Consider the following 26,752-nt stretch of genomic DNA (forward strand, 5'->3'; position numbering starts at 1 on the left):
CTGACGTCGAGTTTAGGAACTCGGACGACATCGTCAGTAAGCTTGATGGACGCCATTTCGGGGAGGAGGGGTTGCCTAAAGGGGTAAGTTTCTAGTGCCTGAAGTCTGCCTTAGAAGGCAGGGCTCATAACCTATAGCAATGTAACTCAGCACGCGTTATACGCGGGACTAGTATATTGTAATACCTATAGCAATGTAACTACAGCGTATTAATCAGTATGAGTACGTAGAATAAGTAACAAGCATATGCTCACCTCAGCACGCGTTATACGCGGGACTGAGGTGAGCCAACGTGAATCGAAAGAGTTAAGTACACATTTGTAACAAGACGTCCATACTACAAGATGAGTGAGACGTGGCATTCGTAAACAAAACGGGGTGAATCCGCCAAGGCGGGACAAGGCGGGACAAGGCGCGTCAACGGCGCGACAAGACTTGTCCGCCCGAAACACGGCCGAGGCTCGCACCACGCTTGCCTCGCCGTACGCACTCCAACAATTAACTTGCACGACGTACAATCATGCTCAATGTCGACATCCCTCCGTGGTGATCCTCGAGGCTTGTCGGGGAGGGACTGACACGGGAATCACGGAAGAACCTGCGCTTCGTGCACTTCGCTCGCGTTATGCAGACGTTTCCCCACCTGTCGTTGTCAATTAGACACCTCAGAGCCAGACGATTTGAACGGAACAACACTCAATGTTCGGCAAGCCAAAGCGTCTCATTGACGCGAGAACGCGGTGAGAGCCGAACAAATTGTAGGCGAAGAGGAGAGTTGCGACGGTGTGGCGCCCGTAATGAGATATGCTAAAAACGTGGTATACCTTACAATGACTAGACTGAGCTGCGTACAATCGCATTGAGAACATAACAGAGGTGCGGAGGCCCAACTTGATGCTGGTTTTGTGGCTTCGACGTATGTCGCTTGTTCTCAATCAACCTAGTAGTCGTCAGGCAATTTACGTTCAGATCACGATATCATACACGGTACTACAGCAGAGACACCCATAGTAGTATCATGTTCATATTGTCGTCTGGGCCCCGACCTTGTACGTCTCTATGATATCACGTAAGCTATAAACTCCTGATATGAGTGGTCGATTCAAGTTTCACCGTGTTCCATGTTTGCATTAGATCCAGATTGACGTAAGTAACACGACTTGCTCAGGCAGAGAGCAGGATGGAGGCTGTTTCGGGAGTGGCGCAGAACCCGAAGTTGAGGGTTGTGTTGCAATCAGACAGCTGGCTGCAGGTACCGCGACAGTCACTGCTGTCGCAGAAGCCAACGTTGCTTGTAGCCGAGAGGCAAACCACGTTAGGTGTGCTGATACACACGCCTCCACCGGTGAACACGGTGCACGGACCGCCACAAACATCGTCCACGCGGTTAGTACAATAGGTGACGGTGGTGTTTGTAGCTGCGCGAGGAGCAAGCGGGTTGATCGGTGTGCCAACGAAGGTGAGCTCGGCTTCGGTCGTGGCGATCCAGTGCATCATTTGCTCGTGGGATACAACGTACGTCGCAGGCTAAAACATGTGCATCGTGATCAGTTCGCGGCCCTCACTTGCGGCAAGAACTGGTTTCATTCACCTCGTCGGAGGGGCCACTGGGTTCCTAGGAACCTGTATCAGCAATTAACGCCAAACGATGGATGAATTTGGGAATGCTATTCACTGCCGCGAGGTACGTTGTCTTCGCCTTACTTGCCAGAGCAAGCACGATAGATACGAGGGGAGCGAGCTTGACTAGGAACAGCATGGTACACTTCAAAAAGCTAGTGCCTAGGAGTGAGTGAACCGAGCCAGGAGTGGTTGAATCGGAGGATGAGAGAGAAGACATGACTTCCACCTTTTATACGCAATGTGTCAGGCGAGGCAAGGCCATATTGGTCATCTCCCAAGGAACGCCGTTGTACGGGGAGTACTCCGCACTCCTCGGTGAAGGAGTACTCCCTTGCTGCACGACTGAATTGCGGCCGGCCGATGCCGCCGCTGCGTTGACCACGTTGGTGGTCTGAGCGGATGACCAATTCGCCCAACGAGCTGCATCTGTCATACTGGCAGCGGGGCACCTCAGCCGGTTGACCCCACGAATACATTGATACTTTGCTCACCGGCAAGTGGTGCATAGGATGCAGTTCAGACCTTCGCTGTGTCTTGTGGAATCGTGACGGAGCCAAACGGTCTGCAGTACTGTCAGCCTGAACTCAAATACCTCCGTCTTCTGCTACCGAACCTGTCCGGCACTCAGGATCTTCCACTCACCATGACACCATGAATGACTCGATCATCCTTCGTTGCGAAAGCCGTGCGCTCTCATCTAAGCTCCTGTCTTCGAAAAGGGAAAACCTGATCTATTGAGTCTTCTGCTCTTGATGATGTCATATGCTGATGGCTGGGACTTTATGCACTAATAATACCATTTAGAAGTGGTCGATACATGTTCTGGTACGCTTTCTGTGAGTCATGGTCTGCATATAGCCTAGCCTGTCCAGCGCGGCCCTCAACTGCCTTGAGAAACATTGTACTGGTTAGCTACCGGTCAACGCTCAAGGCACTGATGTACCCAAATCCATACCAAACATACACACCTTGTTCCTGGTGTAGTCGGGCCTCGACCAATAACTGCTGATTTTATTTTCATGTCCTGTTGAGTACGGCAGCAGACCGCCGCACGGTCCGCGACCTGGTAAAGTGTCTCAATCGAATACCTCTGTCTCTGTGAGAGAACCTGCATGGTAGTAACTGATCGTCAATTCTACAAGGACTATAGGAGCCCCAGAGCCGGGCTCTCGAATGAGTCACTGGCAGAACACCTGTCGCAGAGGAACGGGGCTGCGATGCAGGTACCTGCGGAGGATATCAAAGAGTGTGAGAGAATCCTTGATAGCGACTCACCAAAAATCAGTCTAGGACTCCGAGTCAGCTATCTCCGGACAGCGGACAGCGAATGGTTTTCGCTTGAAGGGACGTTTCGGTGGCAATTCGCCGCGCGGCAAAGTTGCCGCACACACGTGACACTTACTTCTGATCTGCGGGCGCTTGACTTGTTGGCGTATCGCTGTCAGTAATTTCTACCTTTTGGGGACACAGGTGCGAACTACACACGAATCGTACTGATTCTGTCGTTCTTTCACCGTAATTACATCTTTCTGACCTGAATGCCCTCCCAGAATGCTCAACGTCGATGTCCTATTGTATATCTTCGAGGCCTGCCAAGAAAGCGGAGAGACAGGTAGTCTCCTTGCTGCGGCACTTGTCTGTCGGAGATGGGCTGCACCCGCTCAAGCGGCGCTGTGCAACATGATCGATCTTACAATTTATGTATATCCGGGACTCACGAAATATCCGCGCCGAGCGGTTCGCTCGCACTATGCAGACGTGTCCCCACCTTCTATCGTCAATCCGACACCTCGACTTGGAAGTCCAGGATCCCTCCCTGCTCTCCGAGCACCTCTCGTGGCTTCAAAAAATCCCCCCTGGTGGGCTCAAGAGCCTCTGGCTTCGTTGGGAATACGGAGGTTGGCCTCCAACCAAGTCCGAGTCCATGCAATGCGCTGTCATTCGAGCGCCCGGAGTTCGTGGTGTGCGAAGTCTGTCCCTCGCGGGACGCTTCTACCCAGAATTGCTCCGGGAGGTCGCAGAGTTCCCTCTCCTCGAAAATGTCACCACCCGTATCACTCGATGCGCTCAATTCAGTGCCCCTGTCCTGCGCAGGTTCCCTAGACTCAAGTGGGCATGCGTCCGTGCCGACGTCTACGCACAGACCCATGTGCAGCTGCTCTTCCCCGTTGCTTCCTCGCCTCAACTCCAAACACTGATAATCGTATTCAACGTCGAGGATTGTGTACATCTTCTACCTTCCGCGCTTCGATCGGTGGCACCAAGCCTGAGGCATCTACGTTTGATCATCATCGACGACGCATTGGACCGTGTGGGCAAGCACTCGTTCATGGACGAAGTCATCCAATGTCTGCCGTCCCTCAAGCGCCTGGCTATAACCCCGGGCACCTATTCTTCCGCCCTTTTCGAACGCCTGCCGCGGAGCTTGAAGTATCTGGAACTGCTCCCTGGGTCAGGTGGTTTTCCGTACCGCGACGCCCTAGTGGCATACATCACACGAGCGGCAAAGTCGAAGCTTCCCTTGAAGATGGTTGCTGTTCCCGCAAGCTTGAAGAGAGCGACCGTCGACGCGGTGATTTCGGAGGCTTGCGAGGCTTGCGGGGTCGCTTTGCGGGTCGCTCGCATTCGGTGGTGAATCAGCGTCGCACCAGCATCCATTCACTCGAAAGACCTTACGCTCAGAAATGCCTGTTTATGTGTTTGCATTGGCGCTGGGACATGGAATATTGCATAGTTCACGCTGTAGATATCGCGAATAGACAATGGAGGTTAAAACGTGAGGTGCAGTCTAAGTAATGAGATGGTAGTAGGCGAGTACCGTAGTGTTAAATTTCACGTTCGCTTATGGTTAATAATTGCGCACACTCGACTTGTTGTGCATATCCTTATATACAACAACCATCAAGAGAGACAAGTACGAACGCATTCAACGACCTGCAGAGGCACATCTTGCAGACATTGGTGACGCTTGCTTTGGTTTCAGGCAAATAGTAACCTTGTCGTAGTTTTGTCTGCCAGGGCCAGTGGAACCTTCAAGTCATCGATATCATGCATGCTAACTCGGTAGAAACACCATCTTCATCTGCATACTGTTGTACAAACCCCAACCACACTTCTCTGTAACCTCATGGGAACTGTAATTTCCTGAGACGAGTGGTTAGCATTACCGTGTGCCGTTTTCACACTGTACTTGAATCAACGTACCACTACTCGGATGACATCAAGCAGCGGAAACTAAGATGGAAGCTGTTCCCGGGGTGTAGCAGAAGCCATTGTCGAGGCGTGTGCCGCAAGTAGACAGCTGGTTGCAGCTATGACCGCAACCACTGCGGTCGCAGAACCCAACATTGTTTGTGGCCGCGAGGCAGTTGGTGTCTGGTGCATCGAGACATGTCGCCCCGCCTGTGTACACGGTGCATGCGCCGCCACAGACGTCGTCGATGCGGTCGCTACAGTAGGTGACAGTGGTGTCTTGTGCTGAGCGAGGGGTGAGCGGATTGATCGGTTTGCCGACGAAGGTGAGCTCGGCGTCGGTGTTGGCGATCCAGTACATCATCTGCTCATGGGACACGAGGTACGCTGCTGGATTCACCTCGTCGGAAGTGACCTTAACATCCTAGGAGTATACACCGGTCATTCATGCGAAAACACGGATGAATCAGGGGATGCTACTCACGGCAGCGACGGGCGTCGCCCTTGCGCCGCTCGCCAGGGCGAGCACAGCGAGTACGAGTGGAGAGAACTTGGGCAACAACTGCATGGTGAATTCCTAGAGGAGGTACTTCTGGTTTACCCAAGCTGGATTGGAGGGTATAGGGAAAATGAGATGGCAGGACTATCAGCTTATATACGCCATGTTTTGAATAGTGAGACAAGCCTATGATGTACATCTCCGGAGTCACTCCGTGCGAGAGCGCAGACGGTTACTTGATGTCGACCCAGTAGCACTTGCTTTGCTGCATTCAGGGACTAAGGTTAGCCAATGCTGGTGCTACATGGACCACGTTGGCGATCTCGTTGGACCGTGATCTTGTTCAAGGGGTTGCATCTGACCCAAGTCCTTCAGATAAGAGTATAGAAGTCAAATTTCCGTGTTCTGACCGGAGAATAGTGTGCGCATAAGGTACAGTTGTAACCTTCTCTGTGCCTTGTAGAGCTGCAATCGTTCCGGATGGTCTGCAGTACCTCTTGGATATCTCAGTATAAGGTTTCTCCGTCTGCCAAAGAACCTGTTTTCACCGTTTTACGACCGAAATCAAGGGTACTTCGTTCACCTTCGTGATGTACGGCGTGGTTCCCTGTTGTTGCGGACGCCGGAGTCTATGCGCTCTCCGTCAAACTCCTGCCTTCGAACTTGAGGGAAGGCTCGGTTGTGAGTGTACGGGCCCCATTGATTTCATATGCTGAAGGACGACTCCTCTATTGCTAAACATGCATCTGCAAGTGGGTTAACATATTTTGCGTCTTCTCTGTGTTGCGGACCAAGGATAACTAGCCACAATGCCTCAGGCTCCAACTGCCTTGACAAACGTACTCGGCAGCCGGTGTATGCTTAAGCTGCCGGCGTACTCTGTGCCTGTCGGAATTAGTTGGGACACGACAGATAGCCACTGTTGCCTTCTTCTATGAACGTCCTGATGAGGCCCATGATCAGTACAGAAGCATATAGTAGACGCATGGTCGTCACCTGATAATCATGCCCGATCAAGTACCACTCAAACGTAATAGACGACATTTCACAGTTGAAAGAAAGCGAGACACCGGAAACCATGTGCGAGTACTTGGCGGGTGATAGTATCAGTGGGCAAACCTCGTTGGCTGGCCCGAGGCTAGCGGCGGGTCAGCGCCTTCGACGCGACAGGTAACGCGTGACATAACGCGTCCTTCGCCCAAAGCGCCCAATATCTGTTACGTCCGAGGCGAACGGCGGGGCGGAGGGGCCAACAACGCTCTCACCCTGACCGCCATCATCGCGTCAAAGATGCCCGCACCACCCATTCAGTCTCGACCTCGCGCCGCAGTGCATCCCGTGTACGACTCCCCCGCCGACAGCAACCCCCGTCCACTCAAGCGACAGCGCATACAGTCAAGTCCTTGTCCCATCCCCCACTCGGACGGCTACTCTTCAGAGCTCGAACCGCTCACCAGCCTCCCTCCAAGCAGCGATCCCGCACTCCGACCAAAACCTCTCTCTTTCGATCCCTCTCAAGATGGCCTCAGACCCATCCCTCCCGCAATATTGCTCGTCAGCTTACCTTCTCTGCTCGCTCACCCACCCAACCACAAGTACTATGTCCATTCCCTTATTATTTCACTCGCCGCGCTTCGTAAATGCTTGACTCTTCCTGCGCTTCCTCCGGATATTGAATGTAGGGCCTGGACCGGTCTGGCGGAGCTGGGCATGCGAGTAATCGGTGGAGGATTCAGCCAGAGCGAGGAGCACGGCTGGGCGCGAGGGATAGAGCAAGAGGTGCGCGCTTTAGTCTCCAATCAGCTCCGAAGGTTATCAACCCGTGTTATCAGGTCGAGAAAGCCCTGAGCCGAGGTGTAAGTGTGTTCGTGGCCTGCACTCGTGCCTGTGGGGGGAGCTGACCCACGTATGTCCATAGTCCATAATAGCTCAGAAGGTATGACATGAAATCCTCAGCATTCAGCCATGCCCGATTGTTGATGATGTTCAAAGCACCCATCTTTACGCGCATACAAGCACCAATCCGCACTCCTCCAAGCCCAGCTCTCGCACTGGCAGCACAAGACTAAGTTCGCCCGGAACCAAATTCGCACCCTCCTCGCGTCTTTCATGCCCACTGATCCCCCTCACATCATCTATTCAGCTCAATTGACACTGATATCCTTCCTCACCACGCCCGTTTCCGCCCCCAAACCTTCCCCTGGCGCATCCATATTGTCTACTCCCGGGAAGCCTCGACCGAACAGCAATTCCTCGCACTACCGCTCCGGCTCGTCGACGCCCCACCCGAGCCTGCAGGACGTCCACGCTGCGCTCGCAGCCGTCCAAGAGCTCGAGAACCGCGCGACGGCGCAGTGCCACAAGCAAGTGGCGCTCCTCGCACGCGTCCTCCGCACACGCATCCTCGTTGCAGCTGGGATGTGGGCAGATGTTCGTGACGCGGCCCAGCGGTCGGAGGCTGCTCTGGGGCTTTCTTACGAGCCGATGGCGACTCCCAAAGCGCGAAAGCCGCTGCAGCCTTCGCAGAGCAATGGGGTGGCGGGCGCGGGGAAGGCGAATGCGCCGCCACCGACGGAGCAGACGTTTATTATGTTTGATAACACGTTCGAGGCGGCTATGGCAGTCCATCTGTTGATGCTGTCTGTGGTGTATTATACACATACGGGAGAGGCGGCGGAGGTCTCCCCGCGACTATCTCACCTACATGCGCTTCTCGACTCGGAGATACTGGACAAGTTTCCGGATGGACTCATCGAGGTACATCTCCTGTGTACCTCTTACGCAGTCTTTGCAACTGACTGACTGACTATATGCGCGCCCATCTCATTAGCTTGCGCTTCCTGATAGCTCATCGCTGGTGGTCCAAGTGACGCATCCCAGAGTACTGTTCTTGCTCGCGTTTCTCATCAGCAGTACGTCGAAGAGGGACGCAGTCGGCCGTAAGCCGAAACGGAAGGTGTTCGCTACGGAGGGTCTGGCTACGTGGGACTCGGAAGCTTCCCGCGAGATAAGTTGTACGTCACCTCGGTCTGAGTCCATCCAGAGGTCACATGCATGCTAAGGCGATCCTTTCTAGTCTCGCTGTGGGCGAGCATGGGGGACGTGCAGGAGGTCGAGGAGCGCTTGGCGAGGATAAAGGCTGACCTGCTGTGCGAAGTCATAGCAGTAAGTCTCGCCCTTCGCTTCACTCGATCCTCGACATCTCACACAAATCCGTAGGTCTCGACCATGCGGAGCGAATTCGACACCGCAGAAGAGGCGCGTACTTTCGGCTGTTGAAACCATTCCCCGGAACTGACAACGATCCGTTCCTCCCCCAGAACCTCAATACGCTAATCTCACACACCCGCACCTACGACATCTTTCCCCTTTTCTCCGCGCGCATTGCATTGCATCACGCGCACCTCGCACATGCCCTCGCTCGACCTGCGCGCGCACTCCGATGTTATCAAGCGGCCGCCCACCATTCGGAGGCAGGTAGCTTCGTGCACGTCGCTGCGCGCGCAGGCGAGATTGCATTGCGCGTAGGTGTGCAGCGGCGGCGTGCGGCGTTGGGAGACGAATGGCGAGAGGGTCTATCCGCAGCAGACGATGATTGGCCGGGTGACCTTGACGATGACGACGACGAGGAACTCGAAGCGCGGGGCATGGAAGTCGTCAAAGCCTGTCGCGGAATGGGTGGGACACTGGAGGCGATCGGGCAGGTGGTCGAGGCGTGTCTCACTCCGGAGATCTTGAAGTCCAAGTACGGTCCGCTACGTGCCAACTCAAGATGATCACTGACCGCAGGTGATCACGTTGCAGACAGCATCTCAAGCATGCGCTCGAGCTGGCGACGAAGGCGCAGGACAACCACCTCCGTGCGCTTGTCCTCGCCCTCATCTCGGCGCACTACCTGCACACGGCCGGCGACCACGCACGTGGGATGCTCCAAACGTGCGAGCAGCTTGCTGCAGGCCTGGGCGCTCTCACGAAGCCCACTGGGGGTCCCGGTGCCCCGGCTCCGGATGGCGGGAAAGATGTGGTTGGGAACGCCCCGCTGGGGCTGTGGGTTGGGGAGAGGTTCTTGGGTAAGTGTGATTGCCTAGTTGTTTTATCGGTGGGATGAGATGGCTAACATTACGGTGCAGAGCTATACAAGCGATACGGCAAGGACGCGCGGGCGCAGAAGCAGGCGGGCGTGAATGCGCGGCTTTCACGCGCTGTGCAGGAGCTTGCGGAGAGAGGCGTATCGTCTTGAGCTGCTCGATTTGCTTTAATGTCGCTGTTGATTTCTTGCTGTCTATGCTCTCGCGCTTTAACGAGATTGTCGAATTGAGAACCTGGTTTCGTATTTAGGACGTCAACCTTCCATACGTGATAGAACCACGGTGAGTGAATACACCACCAAGTAGCAGTCATTAAGGTGGAGGCTCAAAGATGGAGAAGCAAACATCAGGTGTTAGTCCTCGTTCTACGTGCCATTCGATTGTGGTGAACTCATGAGTCTCGTCGCCAGCCATATCAGGTCCGACCCTGCCCCGTCACGAAGCGAAGAAACGGCAAGGCATGGATCGGTTCGAATCCGCTATGCTTTGGTCCTCGCATCATAATCTCGCGGAGGCGTGAACGGGACTGAACGCTGGAAGGCAAGAATCCGGCCCATAATCTCGCATGAAGTATGCTATGATGGGCGCGTGTCGGCCTTACTTCCCAGATCACCGAACAACGCGGCTGAGATGTGTCAGGCTCCTACAGGCTCCATGATTTCCACCAAAATACCGCATCGCATACACCTGCTCTCGCGGGAAATTCTCGGAGGGACGGTGGATATTGTAACCTCGCCATTCCCCACCTTCGATGTCTAGATTGGTCTCAATGACGTCGTAACGCTCAACAGTCAATGTTAAACGTCAACGTACAACATCCAGACCAAGTCCGTTGTTCGCAATTCTGCGGTTCCACTCAGACTGTCGGTTCTGAAATCCCTACTGTCCGTAGATGGGGGGGGGGCTATCGCATCTTTAATCATTTGCTGCCTGTGAGGAGTCGCCTAGTTTGAGATTAAAGCATCCGTAAGTGCGACGTCAGGTCTGGGGCAATCATGCTACCTACCAGCCCGCGTGAGAGCGACCATACTGAAACGTATTCTAGGTACAAGAGGGCGGCTGGTCGAGACAATGTGGCCAGATGAGACTAGTCATTGCGACCAACCCTCGGCTGCATACACTGCTGGAAGCTTGAAGCCAAGCTGTCGTGTGTGGCCTTCATCAGCCTGAGCAAACTAGCTGTGCGTGGAGTGTCTCGGTGGGAAGCGCCAACAATGGCTGAAATACAAGAATTTCGGCAGTCGGCAAGGATCCCACTATGCGTCCAGAAAATCATTCTGGATCTACCCGGCGCGCAAGCATAGCGATACCCACGGCTCCGCACGGACGCGACCATGTCTGAGACTGTGCCTCTACAGACGTCGGTGTCCTGTATTGATCAGACGTGATAGAGCTTTCGGAAGGACCTGAATCCATCGCGGTGGAACTGTCTAATGATATATTGCGCGGGTGACGCATGCCTCTAAATCGTTTTACAAGATATTTATGCTTCTCAATACCGTCCAATGTCACATCGCAATTCACTCGGACTTCGCAAGGAGCGAGCGTCCAGTCATCTCTGCAAATAGGACGTCAGCATCAGCGAAACAATACTTTAGGAATCAAGCTTACCTTCGGGCTTGGGCAGACCCTAGCACGTCGACGGAGAATGTCAGATGGTGTTCGGCATATGTCAGCACGCATACACCCACCAATATGTCAAGCACGGTCGGCGCAACGTCCGCCAGCGCGCCCTCTTCTTCCTCCCCGTCCTTCTTGTCCTCGGTGAACTTGAACTTCTTCGGGTCACCAGTCATGATGAACGGCACCGGGTTCGTTGTGTGTGCCGTGTGCGGTGCGCCCGTCTCGGGGTTGATCATCTGCTCCGCGTTCCCGTGGTCGGCGGTGATGAGCAGGATGTAGCCCGCCTCCTGGCACGCCTTGTACACGATCCCGACCGCCTCGTCCGTGTGGCCGATCGCCTCGACAGCAGCCTCGTACACGCCCGTGTGGCCGACCATGTCTGGGGGCGCGAAGTTGCACATGACGAACTCGTGCGTGCCGGCGCGAACGACCTCGGCGACCTTTTCGGCGACGCCGTGGACGGACATCTTCGGCTGCTTGTCGTACGTGGCGACCTTGGGCGAGGGGATCATGTGGCGCTCCTCGTCGGCGAACTGCTTCTCGACGCCGCCGTTGAAGAAAAAGGTGACGTGCGCGTACTTCTCGGTCTCGGCGATGTGTGCCTGCTTGACGCCCTGCTTGGAGAGCCACTCGGCGAGGACGTTCGTCATCGCTTGTGGGGGGAAGGCAACTTTGAAGGGGAATTCAGCATTGTAGCGCGACATGGTGGTGATGTGCTGCATCGTATGTCAGTGTCTGTCTGGACGAAGGGGAGGCGGGTAGCTTACGAGGTCCTTGGGGACATCGACCTCCGTGGGCTTGTCGGGGAGACCAAAGACGGAGACGATCTCCCGCATGCGGTCGGAGCGGTAGTTGAAGAAGAAAAGGGTGTCGCCGTCTGTTTCATAAACGTGAGAATTTTGGCCATGGAAAGTGAGCGTAAGACTCGCCCTTGATCCTGCCGGCATCGCCATTGACGATGATGGGCTTCAAGAACTCGTCGGTCTCGTCCTTCTTGTAGTGCTCCTCAATTGCCTTCACGGGGTCCTCGGCATTCTCGCCCTCGCCCTTCACAAGGCCATCGACCGCGATCTTGATACGCTCCCAGCGCTTGTCACGGTCCATGGCATAGTAGCGGCCTACGATGGTAGCGACCTCACCGACCTTCTCCTTCTCAATGAAGGCGAGGAGATCCTTCAGATATCCAGCCGCAGAGCGGGGTGCAGTGTCACGGCCATCACCGAAGAAGTGGATGTACACTTCCTTGAGGCCGACCTCCTTGGCGGTCTCCAGGAGGGCGTAAAGGTGGGTTATATGCGAGTGGACGCCACCATCAGAGACCTGCAAGCGTATGCAGACAATGAGAAGTGTGTTTATGGAAAGCTCGAGTTGAGACTAATGCGGTACTTACGAGACCGAGAAGGTGCAGACGGCCGTTGCCGTTCTTGGCCCTGTTAAAGCTCTCCAGGATGTTCTCGTTCTTGTGGAATTGCCTCTTCTTGATCGCCACGTCAATCCGGACGATGTCTTGCCATACGATGCGCCCGGCACCGATGTTCAGGTGGCTACCCCGGATGTCGTCAGTCGTGGCTGATATAGCGATCGCATACACTCGGAGGTGCTCACCCTACTTCTGAGTTTCCCATAAGCCCATCGCTGAGACCGACGGCGAGACCGTGTGCGTGAAGGGTGCGATGGCTGTGGTCCTTCGCGATTGTGTCCATGTTGGTCGTGTTTCCGGCGTCGATCGCGTCGCCCTTCATGCCCTTCTCTGGTGCGATACCCCAGCCATCGTGTACGCTGTTTTGGGCAGCACGCACGGTAAGTGTTGAGGTCAGGAGGAATATGGATGCGTCCTACATGAGGCAGACCTTGTTCTTGACTTCGACCATGTTATGAGAAGGAGAGTGAATGGATGCAGGGACTCGACGCTGGTTGCTGAGTCTGGTCGTCGTTCGATGGCCTTTGACCACTTTTCGTGCGATCCAGATTGTCGCAGCTGATAGCGCGTCTATCTAATCTCTTGACGTCATATCCGATGACGATCAATATTCCTGCGAGCAGCGCGCAGACTCACATGGTTATGTCTACCAAGTTGCATATGATTGACAGTACTCATCGTCGGTGTCTAAGCCTGCATACGCCGATTGTATCTCTATCTTTCACATACGAAAACACACGGCCCATCATATTAGACATGTCATCGAGCGCGTCTATCTTTTCTCCGGATGCACGACTGCATCGCTGCTTAAGACTTCAAGACGTTGCCCATTCGGAGCGCATGCATTATTTATAGTATCCCATGGAAAGAGGGCGACAAAGAGAACCAGAGTGTGTAATGGACATGCAGCTTGTAGTCGGCAGGCACAGTGGGATGAGTGTCGACTGTCCTATATAATGGAGTGGGTCGAATCTCCGAGCCCAGGGTGGTATAATGGTGGCCTCCTGCTCGCGCATGTGCCCAGACGCCGGCCGCGGAGGTTTGCGTGGAGGCAACAGGGTACATGACCTGCGGGAGAGAGAGGAATGTGCGCGTCGTTGCGAGCCCCTTGGCACCTGCATGGCGGGTGCTCTGCGACTTGGAGGAATAGGACTGCGGGGAGGAAGACTAGGGGCGACAAGGCTGTCGTTTTGTGGGGCCATTTGCAGTGTATGTAGAGGCGAGTGAATCTGCCTGAACAGGACGGAGTCCTGGGGGACCGCCGTCGCCGAGGTGCAGTCTAGGAGTACCTCGCGAAGCTCTTCCATATAGGAGTCCCAGTGGTCGAGATGGAGAGGACCGTAGACATCATCAAAGAGCATGCTAAAGTCGAGGGTGACATGTGATCGCTGATAAAGTAGAGGGAGGAGAGGATTGTAGACTTTCTCGCCCTTGGCGTTCGCAGCAGAGGCGGCTTTCCTGACGGCGAGCTCGCATAGGTCAATGTCCTTGGAAGAAGGTCCGAACTTGAACCTGGGGAAACGGATTATGACGTGGAGTGTCTCCTGAAGGAGAGGGTGGGCGGCGGAGAGCTGTTCGTGTAAGCTCCATCTTTCGTCCGCTATTCCAGTCATCTTCCACGCATGTGCTATGATTGTGCGGATCGCACAGGCGGGCAGTACTTCTGTACGATTTGCAGGCACCCAGTCCATAACGCTTCAATGCCAAGGTAACCTGACCGGTGATATTCGCTGTGGGTCGACTAAGCAGCGGGCAGTCACCCAACATGGAGACTTGAGTCGACGTACCGCGAAGAACATGAGATTCCACTTCTTCTCCGGCTTGTATGGAGCATACACCCCAGTGAGAACCTACATGGGTTCAGCTGGTATACATCGGGGAAATTCGTGTCAGAGCGGCTGAGGTCGGGAGGTCTCGGTTAGTATTGGACGGACCATTTTAGGCGCGCAATCCATGTCTCCAACTGACCACACGGTGACCGGATCGGACACGCAACCCGCATGTCCTGACACCGGTGACGTCGACTGAAGCTTGTCTCTAACTTGTCTCTAACCTGTCTGTACCATGTCTCTAGCTATGTAATACATGACTTTATGTCAGCGTATCAGAACGTGTGCCCTTTGGTCTGTGCGTGCAGCTGTGCCCTCGTACTCCCAAGTCCGGCAACTTCTACTATTATCCAAACCACCCTGCCACTGGAATCACAACCCTTCGCAATGCCACCGTCACCCAACCCGACGCCCCAGAAGAAGTGCTGCAATTGCACGAAGTACTGCAGAGGCCAGGAGCGCCAGGTCTCGGACTCAACATATCGCAACCACGCCCGGTATCGCAACCAACGCCTACAAGAGGCTCTTCGCATCGCGCTCGGGACCGGACATCCAGCTCAAACGACAGGGCAGCCGTCTGCGAGGGCCCGCAGAAGACGTCGACGGACGCCTGACAACTTACAGCCTGGCCCGTCCTCTGCAGGAGGATCGTTCGCCTTTCCTCAAGACGACCCACGTGAAGACCGCGAGCCTTCACGCGAGGTGAGTTCAAATTTTATACGCTGTCGTCGCAATGATGGTATCTGCCGAGCTTGGACGGCGCATATACACGCACTTCGTGAGCTCAGCGCATGAGCGCCTCAATGATCGTCGGAGATGTCGCGTTCCACATATCGCGCTGGTTGCGCGTGTGCACGCGTGGCAGTTGTACAGTCTGAGAACATGCGATTCTCGATTGGAAGGGGCTTTTGTTCATGATCCATTGGGCTGTCGCTGATATGATGTAGATCTCACCAATTGAAGACGATCCCCTTCCGTTCCAGGATGCTGAGCCGGAGCGACCACGGTCCCTTTCCGCTGACATCTTCCAGCGTGAGTCCTCCCCGCACGCCCAGCCTCCCCCGGAGAGCGAGGAGGAGCCCGAGTACGGAAATCACGACCCGACGGGATCGCTGCCGGAACCGACTTTGGAAGAATTGAAGAATTCGATTGCTTTCATCAAAGCTCTCAAAGGCGCGACATTGGAAGACTCAGGCCTAGATCCCAAGGTGATACAACGTATGCATAACCCACAGCAAGATGGCGACCTTCCTGATCTCATGGCGCCCGAGAATCGCGAGCTCCTCCTGGCTCTGGATCAATTCATCGCGAATGGCCATTCGGAGGAGGCGTATCGGGCCAACAGGCAGGCTGTGATGCGGTACGAAAAGGGGCTCATTCTGCCTACTTACGAGGCGATGCAGAAAACTGTGGAAGAACTAAGTGGAGTTGTCCCGATTATCACTGACATGTGCCCGGAAACTTGTGTCGCATACACAGGCCCTTTCGCCGGGCTGGATCGCTGTCCGTACGACACCTGTGGCGCCGCGCGATACGAAATGCGCGGCAACAAACGCGTCGCGCGGCGTACTTTTCAGACGCACCCTTTAGGGCCTCAAGTTCAGGCTCTCTACCGATCGCGTCATTGTGCAAAACGCATGCGCCACCGCGAGCAACTCATGGAGCGTCTTTTGGATATGGCGCACGCTCAGAAGATGGTCGAGGTCGCCGAAGATGTTTTCTTTGCTGAGGAGTATCTGAAACTAGTCGACGCTGGGACTATTCTTGAGGATGATCTGGTTCTGATGCTCTCACTCGACGGCGCTCAGCTCTATGAATCAAAGCAGTCGGATTGCTGGATCTATATCTGGATTCTCTTCGATATTGCTCCCGATCTTCGGTACAAGAAGCGGTACGTCTTACCGGGCGCATTCATCCCAGGTCCAAACAAGCCCAAGAATCTAGACTCGTTCCTCTTCCCTGGGCTGTACCACGTCGCCGCGCTTCAAAACTCTCCTCTCAAGATTTGGGATTCCTATCGACAGAAGGTGATGCACTCGCGTCCTGTCATACTCTTTGCTACAGGCGACACGCCAGCCATGGCTTACATGAACAGACTTGTCGGACACTCTGGGGCACATGGCTGTCGACTCTTCTGTCCTCTCAAGGGACGTCAGAAACCTGGTGGTGGAGGGCACTATTATCCGGCCATGCTGAAGCCATCGGACCCCGACTATGCGCGCGTCAGAGGCAGCAATCATCCAGATTACTCCCTTCGTGAACCCCCTGGATCTGACGACACTAACTCCGCGCGTTATGAACGGGACTTGGCAGTGGTTCTCGCTTGTGGGACGCACAATCAATACATCAAAAAACGCCTTCAGACTGGAATCGCGAAGCCTTCTATCTTCATGGGGCTTCCTGTTAACTGTGGCTTCCCTGGGTCCTTTCCTGCCGACATTATGCACTTGCTGACGCTCAACGTGACTGAACTTGTTCTTGGGTTACTACGTGGCACTTTGAAGCGGGACGCACGAACGGATCCCTTGGAGGACTGGGACTGGGCTTGCTTGCGAGATGACGATGTCTGGCAGGCGCATGGCAAGCTTGTCGCCGAGGCGTCTCTCTATCTGCCTGGGTCTTTTGATCGGCCACCTCGGAACCCCGCGGAGAAAATTTCCAGCGGATACAAGGCCTGGGAATACATGTACTACGTCTACGGGTATCTACCTGGCCTCCTTTGGGCGATACAAAAGCCTAAGTATCACGCACACTTCTGCAAACTTGTTCATGGTGCTCGGGTCGCGCTGCTAATGAGAACTCCTGTCGAGCGTCGGGGACCAGCGCACAATCTGTTAGTCGAATATGTGGAGGAATTCGAGGAATACTTCTATGCACGCCGTGTGGATCGGCTCCATTTCTGCCGCCAAGCTTTGCATGGGCTAACACATCTCATGCCAGAGAACGTCCGTGTCGGCCCAGCCTGGTTACACTCACAGTGGCCCCTCGAGAACGCAATCGGCAACCTGACGGCCGAAATCGGGTCGCATTCAAAACCGTACGAAAACCTTTCGCTCCGAGGGCTTCGCCGCGCCCAGGTTAGCGCACTAGTGGCCATGTTCCCAGAGGCGTTAGAACCGCGAACTCAACTTCCTATGGGTGCTGTGGAGCTTGGCGATGGATATGTTCTTATGCATCCTACCGCGCGCACCCCATCGCTCGTTTCAGATGCAGACTCACGCGCGCTCAACACCTTTCTCAGTGCGCGTGCGGTTCAGGTACCCCTAGAGTGGAGACCTCGTATAGCTAAATGGGGTCGCTTACAACTCCCTAATGGACAAGTTGCGCGCACCGCCTGGAAAGAATGCCAGGGCGAGCGAAGAGGTCGCCCAGTGCATCGGTCACGCATGGTCAAGGTGCGATCACATGCCTTTGTCGGGTGGCCTGAGTACAACATTTTTTTTCAGCTTGCAGATGAACGGTTCGCAGAAATTCAATATTTTTTTGGCCTGAAGAAGATGCGAGAGGATGGCGGAACCGACAACGTCGACATGACTTTGGCGATGGCTTCGATCTTCACTCCCCTCGACCCAGCTATCTTACGTGACACTTATGGCGTTCTCATGGCCTGTCGGTATCAAGGAGACGATTCCCGGGAGGTTATTGAGGTGAAGGACATTGTTTCAGTTGTGGCGATGTTGCCTCTCTCTCCGAGACGAGAGGAGGCAGAGGACCCCCATGCTGCCGCGTTGTATTCGAACAGGTTCTTTGTCGTTGAACGCTTGGGCTTTGATGCGTCTTTCATTGGCCGCGAGGAGAGAGTTGCAGACGAGGATGACCCTGATGGCGAGGAGTGAACAATTTTACTTGTGTAGCACACACCGTCATGAAATTGTATACACTTCGATTCGTACAGGATAATGTAGGGACACAAGTGAGAATCGAGCAACCCACGGGCATTACACGCTAGGTACGACGCTTGTTGGAGAAACCTGAGAAGGCGGTGCTGAAGTCGTCCCATGGATTGCAGGGCCTCTGTGCCGGAGCAGGTCTTGGGAGCTTGCGCGGCGTTGACGTTGATGGCGGCGTCGACGTTGATGAGCCTGGGGACATGTTGTGGACCCATCCCGACGAACGGAAAGTTGGCAAAGGGGCGGAGGGGCCAGGCGTGCGATCGTGGGATGTGTTGGACTTGCGCTTGCGGTGCTGAGTAGAACTACTTACTATAGAGCGCGACTGGGCAACAGTAGGTGGGCGCATCGTGGTGTGGCCCCTGGGAGCTTCGGGAGGACGGAGGTTTGAGGGGGAGACAAGACTTTGGTTGGCGCGGCCAGGGTACACAGGAGACACGGCACAAGAGGGGAGGCTGACAGACGAGAGATCATGAGAGGGAGGCTTCATAGGAGGCTGGTTATGAGAGATGGGGTCTTCATCAGAGGGGGGGCTAATGTTATGGAGGGGGCATTGCGAATAAGGGCCTGAATGAATATTGGAGAATCAGAACTAATATTGCGGGCTCACCATATGTCTTCGAGAATCTCGCCCAAATTGCTGGCATCCAACAAGTGTCCGCACACGTCTCCAAACTTGCGATCCAGGTCCAGGAACAATTGACCTGCAGAAGTGTCATCGAGAGGGTCCGCGAGCCCAGTGTCCGTGCTTTCAAGGTAATATGCCTCGCGCGCTGACAACAGGGCCAGACGAAGAAGGCTGTAGGTCAGTTGGGTCCTCGCGGGTGCGTCCTCGGGGGGTGGATTTGAAGGGAACATTTCGAAAGCCTGCAGGAAGTATCGTACACTGTAATCGCGTCGCTGAGGTCTAGGTCTGTCACAAATGAGAAACCTGGTTAGAGCAACACAAGCAGAGACCCATACCGCGCGTCCTCCGAAAAAATTTCTTCTCCACCCATTGCCGTCAAGAACTCTAGAAGCGGCTGAGGTGTGTCTTCCGGATATGGTGGGCCATCGGCCACCAGCCCACGCACCCGGCGAATGGCGTCCATGGTACCACAGCGGCAGACAGATGAGCTGGAGAGGCAATGGAAGGTCACAGCCTGAAAATCTTAGAAGGGCAGAAGACGCAGATCATGGAAGGCAATAAGATGCGGATCGTGCAAATCCATTTCGCAAGCAATGCTAACGTGCCTGCTTGTTATGGTCATGGGCGTCAATTTGCAACGTCAGACGTCCTGCACGCACTCACATCCCTCCTCTCAACTAGCCCATGTTCTCGCAAGCCAACAATGTCTCAACAATCCCCCAGTCCCTCCCCTCCTCCTACTCCTTTACAGCAGGGTAATTTTGGCATGGCACCCTCAAGGTCTCAATCAATCTCGGCATCACACACACAGTCCCCATCTCGTTCGCGTTCGCAGTCCATATTCCACAGGCCACGCCCTGACGATTCCTTTCCCTCTCAAGCACACTCCCATATGTCTCCCTATACCCCCTCATTTTTGTTGCCAGCCTCTGCGCATCGTGTAGAGCCCTCCGCACATCGTGTAGAGCCCTCCCCAAGCTTGCCTCACAGTTCCGAGTATCACTTATCCACGAACAACGCCTTCAGCTACTCTCCTTCTTCCATGTCTTCTCCCGCAATAGATCAGAACCCCGCATATATGCACCCCGTTTTGACATTGGTGAGTTATTCAGTACGGGTTAGTGCGCATATACTCACTTTTATCTCATGCATAGGGCACATCCCTTTCGTCTCTTTCTCCCGCACCCAACAACACATCCGTCGCATACATCGAAATGGGAGTGCGGCTCCATCGTCTAGAGCAAGACTATTTGGAGTTGCAGTACTGACCTTTCCTGAGTATCACACACACACTCTTCTGACACATTTTTAGTCGACGACTGACCGAACACGGTATACGATTGGACGCGCTTCAGTAAGTTGACCATGTCTAAATCTCATGTATTCGAAAACGACCTCCTTGAAGGACAGATAGCACACCCAAAACGACCACCGGCGACGGCGACGACTCCCGAGGTACGTCCCGCCCAAATTTCTCCTGCCTTGCGATCTCAAATCACCCCAGCCACGCTCAAACGTCTCGTTTTCGAGTCTGTCACTGCCACCCATTCTTTGTCGCCCCGAGAGCCGCTAGGGTACGACTGTGTGCGCGAACAAAGCAAGTTTCCCAAAGTACGTACCCAACACCCCTCCTCTGCCAGCTTACTCACAATATTCCCCATCTTCCACTTAGCTCAAATTCTTCACAGATCGCCAGTGGACAAACTGGAAGAACAACAACAAAAAAACCACGCGCATTGGGGAGGAAATTGTTCGCGGCAGGAAGATGTCGGCGCAAGGTATCAATCATACGGCGCCCTACATCGAGTACCCCAACGGCACCCCTGCCTCGGGCGACTACATCAACGACGCCCGCAAGTTCTCCCGAACCCTAATCAACCTCGCCCGAGGAGCCGATTACCCGCTCCCTAGGAAGTGGGGCGACACTGATACTTGGTTACAGGAGTTATTCTACACCGCGCTCCGCAAAAAGTTCCCCTTATTCCAGCTCTGCCACAACAACTGGAAGGGGAACACTTTTATGTACTACACGTACTACGAGGCCGTCACGCGCAAGTGGGACAAAGCAAGCTCGCAGGCCGTCGACCTCAATCAAGCCCTCCACACGATCCGAAGCCAATCCGCCATGGAAGAATCTGAGTCGGAGTCGGAGTCGGAGCGTGTGGCCCACGTACCTACATCGAAGGATGCCCGCAGTCTGGCTCCCTCCAAGAGGACCCCCAGCGATGATGATGCCGACACAGGCCCTCGCAAGCAGCCTCGCCGGGACACGGCAGGTCTCGCGCAAGACGTCGGTATGTTCATCTGTCTAAAAATGAAGTCGAGACCCTATGCTCACGTCAGTCTCTCACGGCCTCTGCAAGCCATCCCAGGCCCTTCAGAGAAGTTTAAGGGCAAGCAGCGAGCAACTCCTAGCCTGCTCTCCGTGGTACTATATTTCCTGCTCGCATGGTTGCTCAGTTGATAATTTGCCTCTCTCGCGCCAGATCTCGACTTCAACGTCGGTGTTGTCATGTTTCCGCTGTAGCATCCATCTCACATCTACTTTTTTGGCACACAGCACGGCGTTACGGCTTGAACAGCGTTCGTCCGCCCTCGTCACCCTCCCGCCATCTCTGCCCACCCCTACGTCTCCTTCCCAGTCCGCTCTGGCTTTCGCACGACCATCCGCCACCACATCCCCTATGTCCGCCACCACGTCCCCTACGTCCGCCACCACGTCCCCTACGTCCGCCACCACATCCACTACGTCCACCACCACGTCCACTACGTCGGTCCCAGTCTCCCTATCCGTTCCAGGGACCTCATCGGATCCGGCTCAGATGCTAATCGTCCCCCCCGTCTCATCGACCACCATGAATCTGACAGTCGGCACGCCTGCCTCCCCTTCTGAACCCAGTCCTGCCTCGATTCCATACCCCTCGACCTCCAAACAGGCAACTTCAACGCTCTCCCCAACGCCCATCAACCCCGATGTCCCCGCGGAGGGTGGTGTGGACATCTCTGCGTCCCCGCCCCAACACGTCACCCCCCCAGATACTGCCCCCTCGAACGAGCAGCCTTCCAAGCCCGCGGAGACAACTGCGTCGAAAAAACCGCGCGCCCCTCGCAAGACGACGCAGTGGCCTCCCGCACCGGACCTGAAGGGCGCAAAGTACGTACCATTCCATTCACTCATCGTGTTAGATACTGGGTTCACCGGCTCTGGTAGGTGGGTCTATGCCCGCAAATGGTACGCAGATGCCAATGGCACGCTGGAGGCTTTTGAGGCGCACTACAAGACACTCAGTTCCTCGGATCGCAGGGTAGGTCGCCTTATCTCTCTTCCTGTGCCAGGCTGATCTATTGTTAACGCAGAAACTCGGACGTGTTGCTCCCGCGTAGACGGTACGTGTGGAGCACCACTATTGAGTCCCATTGCCGAATGCCAGTCACCACACGACCTTCGCGAGTCGTACATCGCAAACGTCAAGAACTCATGCGGGCAGGGGGACTGGTGTGGTGTACGCGCACCACTGCGATGAGAAGCAGGTCTCGTCTGGATCCAATGACATCCAATCGTGTCCGGTATGCGCCCCCTGTATTCGACAATCCCTGGATGTAGCTGTATCGCACTGTGTATCCTTACAACATCATACGATAACATACAGTATTAATAAATGTGTATCGAACAATGTGTATCGACCGTAACCATGCATGCCCGAAAACACCCGAGCACCCCCAGACTCATCCGAGGACGCACGAGCTCACCCAAAAGCTACTTGTATAGGATCGTGCGGGCACACGACCGTATCCGACGGCATACGAGCAAAGCAGGGAAATCAATAAAAGTAAGTATGATGTCGGGGTTACCGACTAGATACCGTGCTATACGACTTAATACAGCCGAACCCATGTACGATCTCACTGGGCATACACTATGACTCAGAGCGAAGCACACGGTGGATGTAAACTCGATCGCAGGCTGCGCCATCCTATCAGGATCGGGTTGGGAGCAAGCGGTGGGATCCCGGGACCGCGTGCGACCGCTTCTCTACGCAGATGTGGCCAAAAAGAATCGTCAAGTGATATCCACAGGGACGTGACCTGCCTCCAAGTCCAGCACCGTGACCCTCCGCCATCTTCCATCCTCTCATCATCGTGGAGCAGATATCTCAAGTCGAACTCGCATGAGAATATTGAGCCAACGACATCCCTGCCCGAAGTTGATCATTAGACATCGAACCGCACCATGCCTTGTTCGGAGCGTGATCCTCACCTTCGATTCCGCATCATCGGCACGTATATAGATAGAGCATAGACCGTGAGTGTGCTATTGTTAGTGGCATTGGGTGTGATATAACGGGACCTATACTTCTGTCAACGTCCGCCGTTTTCGGCACGCAGGGGTCGAAGGAGGCTATAAAGCCTTCTTCTGTTGTGTGCCCACTCCTTCACGTCATCGCCGCGACAGGCCAAATGCGATTTGGAGATCCCGTCCTGACATATGATGAGCTGTAGGGATGTTCGCAGCATACGCTTCTGGCCTTTGTGGCTCCAGTGGTGACACGACACCCCAGGGGGCGGACTCTTTGCTGTGACCACATGGGTGAAATGTTCATGGGTGGGTGACAGGATCTGAGATCTGATCGAGCAAGGCTGCGAGCGCAATCAGAAGCATCCTCTACTTTATCGTGCTGGTGACTTAATGCGAACGAACGGATGATATTGGAGCGTATGACAACTTGTCGCTGAACTGTAGAGGAGGTGGTGGCCGGGAACACTGATGACGGGCGCGCGGGCGATTGGCCGGCAGGAGCGGCGCATCTGAGCGGGCCAAAATAGAAGGGGTCAGGGGAAAAGGGCGTCGGGGTTGGGCAAGACATTCCGGGATCGACTGCGGAGTATACATAGAACGGTGGCAGCGTGCAGAGAACAAATATTGTGCGATGGAGATGGTGGGCGCCACGTGGACGGCTAGTGGATGGGAGACGGAGAGGGATGATAAAGGTCGCGACACGATTCCGGGGATTGGCGATCTGGACTCTCCGTGTACTCTGGTGTAGGATAGCGTCGTGTACGATGCAGCGGATGTGGTCTACGTACCTCGACTCGTCGAATACGAGCTCTGGGCACGGCCACGGGGACACTCGAGCGACGCCGTCGCCTGCGCCGGTACGTGCGAATCCCCCCCTCAGGCCCACGTTGCCCGTTTGACGCTCTTGGATATTTCCTATCCCAACACCGCCATCTTTTCCTTCACCTCCTCCCCCTCCCTCACCGTCCCGCCTATGCAACGCGGCGTCTAGATGGAGCGCAGTCCTTCGTGAGTCTTTCATTCGTCTCGACCACCATGGCCTCCAACTCTGACCCCCTCCTCCCCCCCAAACAACCCTACGACGACGACGCCAGTCACTCACGCTCGTCCTCCGTCAATTCTCACTCTCCGTCCATCCAGTCTGCCGCCAATTCCACTCGTTATATGCTAGCCGGCATGAACAGCAACAGCAGCGGCCTCGACCCCCCCACCCTTCCCTATGGCTCCCGCGCCAGCTCCTTCCGCTCCATGTCGCCCAAGAACGACACCCCCCTCATGGACGGCAAGGCCACATCCCTATCCGTCAACTACCTCCCGTCCAAGTTCTCTTCCAACATCCTCTCCGGAGGCATGAAACGGAGGAAGGGCAAGGGTGGCGACATCCCCATCCCGAAACGTGGCGGCGGTCGCGAAGCGTTCAGAGCCAACGAAGCCCGTATGCCCGGCGACGGCGACGACGACTACGATGGCGTGTCCTTCGGGCAGGGTGGCCGCAAGGGCCGGTTGCGGTGGAACCGCTTCAAATGGATCCTGTTCTTCTCGAACCTAGTGGTGAGTGTTCTGTACCGCCTTTTACTCGCGGTCCCCTTTCCATCTCGTTTTACATGCTGTGTGTATTACTCGGACATCGCTTTGGGGCGCGCTTTGGGCGGGATTGCAGCATCAGCTGTGCGCGTCCCGCCAGCGAGGCCACCCGAGATCGCCTTGGATACCCAAGCCTTGGTCCTCCGAACTAGCGCCGGTCGACCCTTTCGCGATCGAATGTCGTCATTCCCAAATTGGACGCATCCATGCGACATTTACCAGTCGCTCCTCGCGGTCGGCTCGGTGAACTACGAATGCATGCAGCACCCTGTGTTTCATGATACATAGGGTCGGCCGCGAACACTGTAGCTCCTGCTGTCATCCATCCTGTGGTGTCAGTACTAGCTCGGTCCAGAAATCCACACCTCTCGCTTCGGCTGTTTTCGATGGCGACCTTGCCGCTGACGCTTCCAACAGTTCTCCGTTTACTCGCTGACAGGTCTAATTGCAACCCTGCTCATCCACTTCAATGTCTGGACGCATGCCGACATTATCCGAGTCGGAAACAAGACTGAGCTCATCATCACGACCGTCGCTGCGTCGCTGGCTGTGCTCACCTCCCTCATCGGCTGGTCTGGCATCCTGCTCAATAACCGCGCGTTCCTCGCCACCTACTCCTTCCTGCTCTGGATCTGCTTCGCGATGCTTGTCACCCCCGGTTACATAACCTACAAGAAGCGCACGTTCAATCTTGAGGGCAAGGTCAACGCGCAATGGTCGCGCCAACTCGGGCTCGACGGCCGCCTCCGCGTACAGAACCAGCTTCACTGCTGCGGATACTTCAATCCCTTCGTTGAGGCCACCGTCTCGCAGACGTGCTATGCGCGCAGCTTATTGCCCGGGTGCAAGGGCCCGTACATCCAGTTCGAACGGGTCATCCTCGAGCGTTGGTACACGGTCGTGTTCTCGGTCGTCCCCGTGCAGCTGTTTATCATGGTCGCGGCTCTGCTCTGCTCGAACCACGTTACGTACCGCTTCGGTAAGGGCATGATGCCAAAGGCGTACCGCCTCAACATGAACAGCATGGCCGTTATCATGGACAATTACGCTAAGTACGTCTCACCCGTCTCCTCTACCGTCTTGGCGTGACTTACCACTGACGCCTTTTGTTCAGCCAACTGGCGGAGCAGTATGGAAACGACGTTGCGTCGGAGGTTATGGCCCGCTCACGGTCCAACCTCCAGCTGGACTCTATGCCGACCGTGCCCTATAACCAGAGTAACTCTCCGTCAATGGCCGGCAAGTACGAGCAACTTAGGAAGTGAGCGGGTGAGTAGCGAGCAGGTTCTTCGCCGATAACGTCGTTAACTTCTGCGCGTCAGCCCTCTAGGCGGTACGCCAGCACTACGCGGCGATGTAGCACATATAACAATACCCACGCTCCTTACGGGAATAGACACTCCTTTATACGTTATATGTGCCGCCGGACGATCGGCTATCTGTGCTAATTCGACACGCGGATGTCGAAGGCTGAAGGCTAGAAGGCAGGTCATTGTAACGAAGCTGGGACGCGCCGGGCTGCGAGGGGTCGGCCATGGCGGACGCGATGACAGACATTGAATAATTGCCGCTACTACCCCGACTACAGTATACACCACCATCTTACGTATCGTACTATCTATGTGCGCGGACATGGACGCTTTCGTTGTGACTGCTAGCACTCGTTGTCGTGCTTTGCCACGAATGACATTCTTGGGGTTCTCTCTCTGTACGATGGGTTGCGATGCGATGCTCGTCACTCCAAAGGTGGTGGCGCGGGTGTTGTTCCTTGTTCGTCCGCATGCATTGTGGTCCTTTCTGCCAAGACGCCTTACCGATGGAGGCAGCATCTCCTTTTCCCTGAACATAACGACGGTCTTGCCTTGCTGCGCCCACGGGAGGGCCCGGGTGGGCGCCTAGGCAACATTGCTTTCGGGTACGTACATACAACTCGCGATGTGGAAAGACACCTGATTTACAATCACTCACATTCAATTGTCTCACAACGCATGAGCTCCCTTTCAACAATGCGCATCTTTGCAAGGCAGGGACCAAGGGACAAATCATACACAAGGGGCCGTCCGACGATGCCCAATATCG

At 55.1% G+C, this 26,752-nt stretch overlaps 9 protein-coding genes across 9 annotated transcripts; 6 read left to right on the forward strand and 3 right to left on the reverse strand.

Annotated features, from left to right (window-relative positions):
• Positions 1-3,373: 3,373 nt before the first annotated feature.
• On the forward strand, positions 3,374-4,258 carry DICSQDRAFT_165310 (uncharacterized protein; the record flags this gene model as incomplete). The annotated part of the gene is made up of 1 exon (XM_007360796.1): positions 3,374-4,258. One exon carries the CDS (start codon positions 3,374-3,376, stop codon positions 4,256-4,258), a length of 885 nt encoding a protein of 294 aa, XP_007360858.1.
• Positions 4,259-4,843: 585 nt separating this feature from the next.
• On the reverse strand, positions 4,844-5,383 carry DICSQDRAFT_143001 (uncharacterized protein; the record flags this gene model as incomplete). The annotated part of the gene is made up of 2 exons (XM_007360797.1): positions 4,844-5,239; positions 5,300-5,383. 2 exons carry the CDS (start codon positions 5,381-5,383, stop codon positions 4,844-4,846), a joined length of 480 nt encoding a protein of 159 aa, XP_007360859.1.
• Positions 5,384-6,604: 1,221 nt separating this feature from the next.
• DICSQDRAFT_177086 (uncharacterized protein) lies at positions 6,605-9,554 on the forward strand (the record flags this gene model as incomplete). The annotated part of the gene is made up of 10 exons (XM_007360798.1): positions 6,605-7,093; positions 7,147-7,170; positions 7,233-7,250; positions 7,307-8,071; positions 8,145-8,328; positions 8,391-8,479; positions 8,534-8,572; positions 8,635-9,059; positions 9,119-9,384; positions 9,445-9,554. 10 exons carry the CDS (start codon positions 6,605-6,607, stop codon positions 9,552-9,554), a joined length of 2,409 nt encoding a protein of 802 aa, XP_007360860.1.
• A 1,268-nt stretch (positions 9,555-10,822) lies between these two features.
• DICSQDRAFT_151721 (cofactor-independent phosphoglycerate mutase) lies at positions 10,823-12,926 on the reverse strand. The gene is made up of 8 exons (XM_007360799.1): positions 12,865-12,926; positions 12,631-12,804; positions 12,416-12,569; positions 11,955-12,345; positions 11,793-11,902; positions 11,094-11,741; positions 11,014-11,032; positions 10,823-10,960 (listed from the first exon to the last, which is right to left on the reverse strand). The coding sequence occupies exons 1-8, from the start codon at positions 12,894-12,896 to the stop codon at positions 10,923-10,925; spliced, it is 1,566 nt and encodes a 521-aa protein (XP_007360861.1). The 5' UTR covers positions 12,897-12,926; the 3' UTR covers positions 10,823-10,922.
• Positions 12,927-15,401: 2,475 nt separating this feature from the next.
• DICSQDRAFT_41667 (uncharacterized protein) lies at positions 15,402-15,914 on the forward strand (the record flags this gene model as incomplete). The annotated part of the gene is made up of 1 exon (XM_007359702.1): positions 15,402-15,914. A coding segment is annotated over one exon (513 nt), but the record flags the coding sequence as incomplete, so codon positions are not given.
• A 1,746-nt stretch (positions 15,915-17,660) lies between these two features.
• DICSQDRAFT_46226 (uncharacterized protein) lies at positions 17,661-18,110 on the forward strand (the record flags this gene model as incomplete). Its single annotated transcript, XM_007359762.1, has 1 exon — positions 17,661-18,110. The coding sequence occupies one exon, from the start codon at positions 17,661-17,663 to the stop codon at positions 18,108-18,110; it is 450 nt and encodes a 149-aa protein (XP_007359824.1).
• Positions 18,111-18,219: 109 nt separating this feature from the next.
• Positions 18,220-19,022, reverse strand: DICSQDRAFT_165315 (uncharacterized protein; the record flags this gene model as incomplete). Its single annotated transcript, XM_007360800.1, has 2 exons — positions 18,220-18,697; positions 18,775-19,022. The coding sequence occupies 2 exons, from the start codon at positions 19,020-19,022 to the stop codon at positions 18,220-18,222; spliced, it is 726 nt and encodes a 241-aa protein (XP_007360862.1).
• An 812-nt stretch (positions 19,023-19,834) lies between these two features.
• Positions 19,835-22,176, forward strand: DICSQDRAFT_165316 (uncharacterized protein; the record flags this gene model as incomplete). Its single annotated transcript, XM_007360801.1, has 11 exons — positions 19,835-19,891; positions 19,947-20,053; positions 20,105-20,146; positions 20,207-20,247; positions 20,297-20,403; positions 20,465-21,086; positions 21,165-21,220; positions 21,279-21,292; positions 21,353-21,946; positions 22,004-22,097; positions 22,150-22,176. 11 exons carry the CDS (start codon positions 19,835-19,837, stop codon positions 22,174-22,176), a joined length of 1,761 nt encoding a protein of 586 aa, XP_007360863.1.
• A 1,873-nt stretch (positions 22,177-24,049) lies between these two features.
• Positions 24,050-25,938, forward strand: DICSQDRAFT_96917 (tetraspanin Tsp2; the record flags this gene model as incomplete). Its single annotated transcript, XM_007360802.1, has 4 exons — positions 24,050-24,097; positions 24,184-24,640; positions 25,091-25,725; positions 25,788-25,938. Exons 1-4 carry the CDS (start codon positions 24,081-24,083, stop codon positions 25,936-25,938), a joined length of 1,260 nt encoding a protein of 419 aa, XP_007360864.1. The 5' UTR covers positions 24,050-24,080.
• Between the last annotated feature and the right edge of the window lie 814 nt (positions 25,939-26,752).

Source organism: Dichomitus squalens (genome assembly GCF_000275845.1).
Source record: "Dichomitus squalens LYAD-421 SS1 unplaced genomic scaffold DICSQscaffold_1, whole genome shotgun sequence".
NCBI classification, from domain to species: Eukaryota; Fungi; Basidiomycota; class Agaricomycetes; order Polyporales; family Polyporaceae; genus Dichomitus; species Dichomitus squalens.

Coding starts and splice junctions, on each gene's coding strand:
- DICSQDRAFT_151721 (XM_007360799.1), bottom strand. CDS start 12,896: ATGGTCGAAGTCAAGAACAAGGTCTGCCTCAT. Junction 12,570..12,630: donor ATGGGAAACTCAGAAGTAGG/GTGAGCACCTCC, acceptor CATCCGGGGTAG/CCACCTGAACATCGGTGCCG. Junction 12,346..12,415: donor GTCTGCACCTTCTCGGTCTC/GTAAGTACCGCA, acceptor ATACGCTTGCAG/GTCTCTGATGGTGGCGTCCA.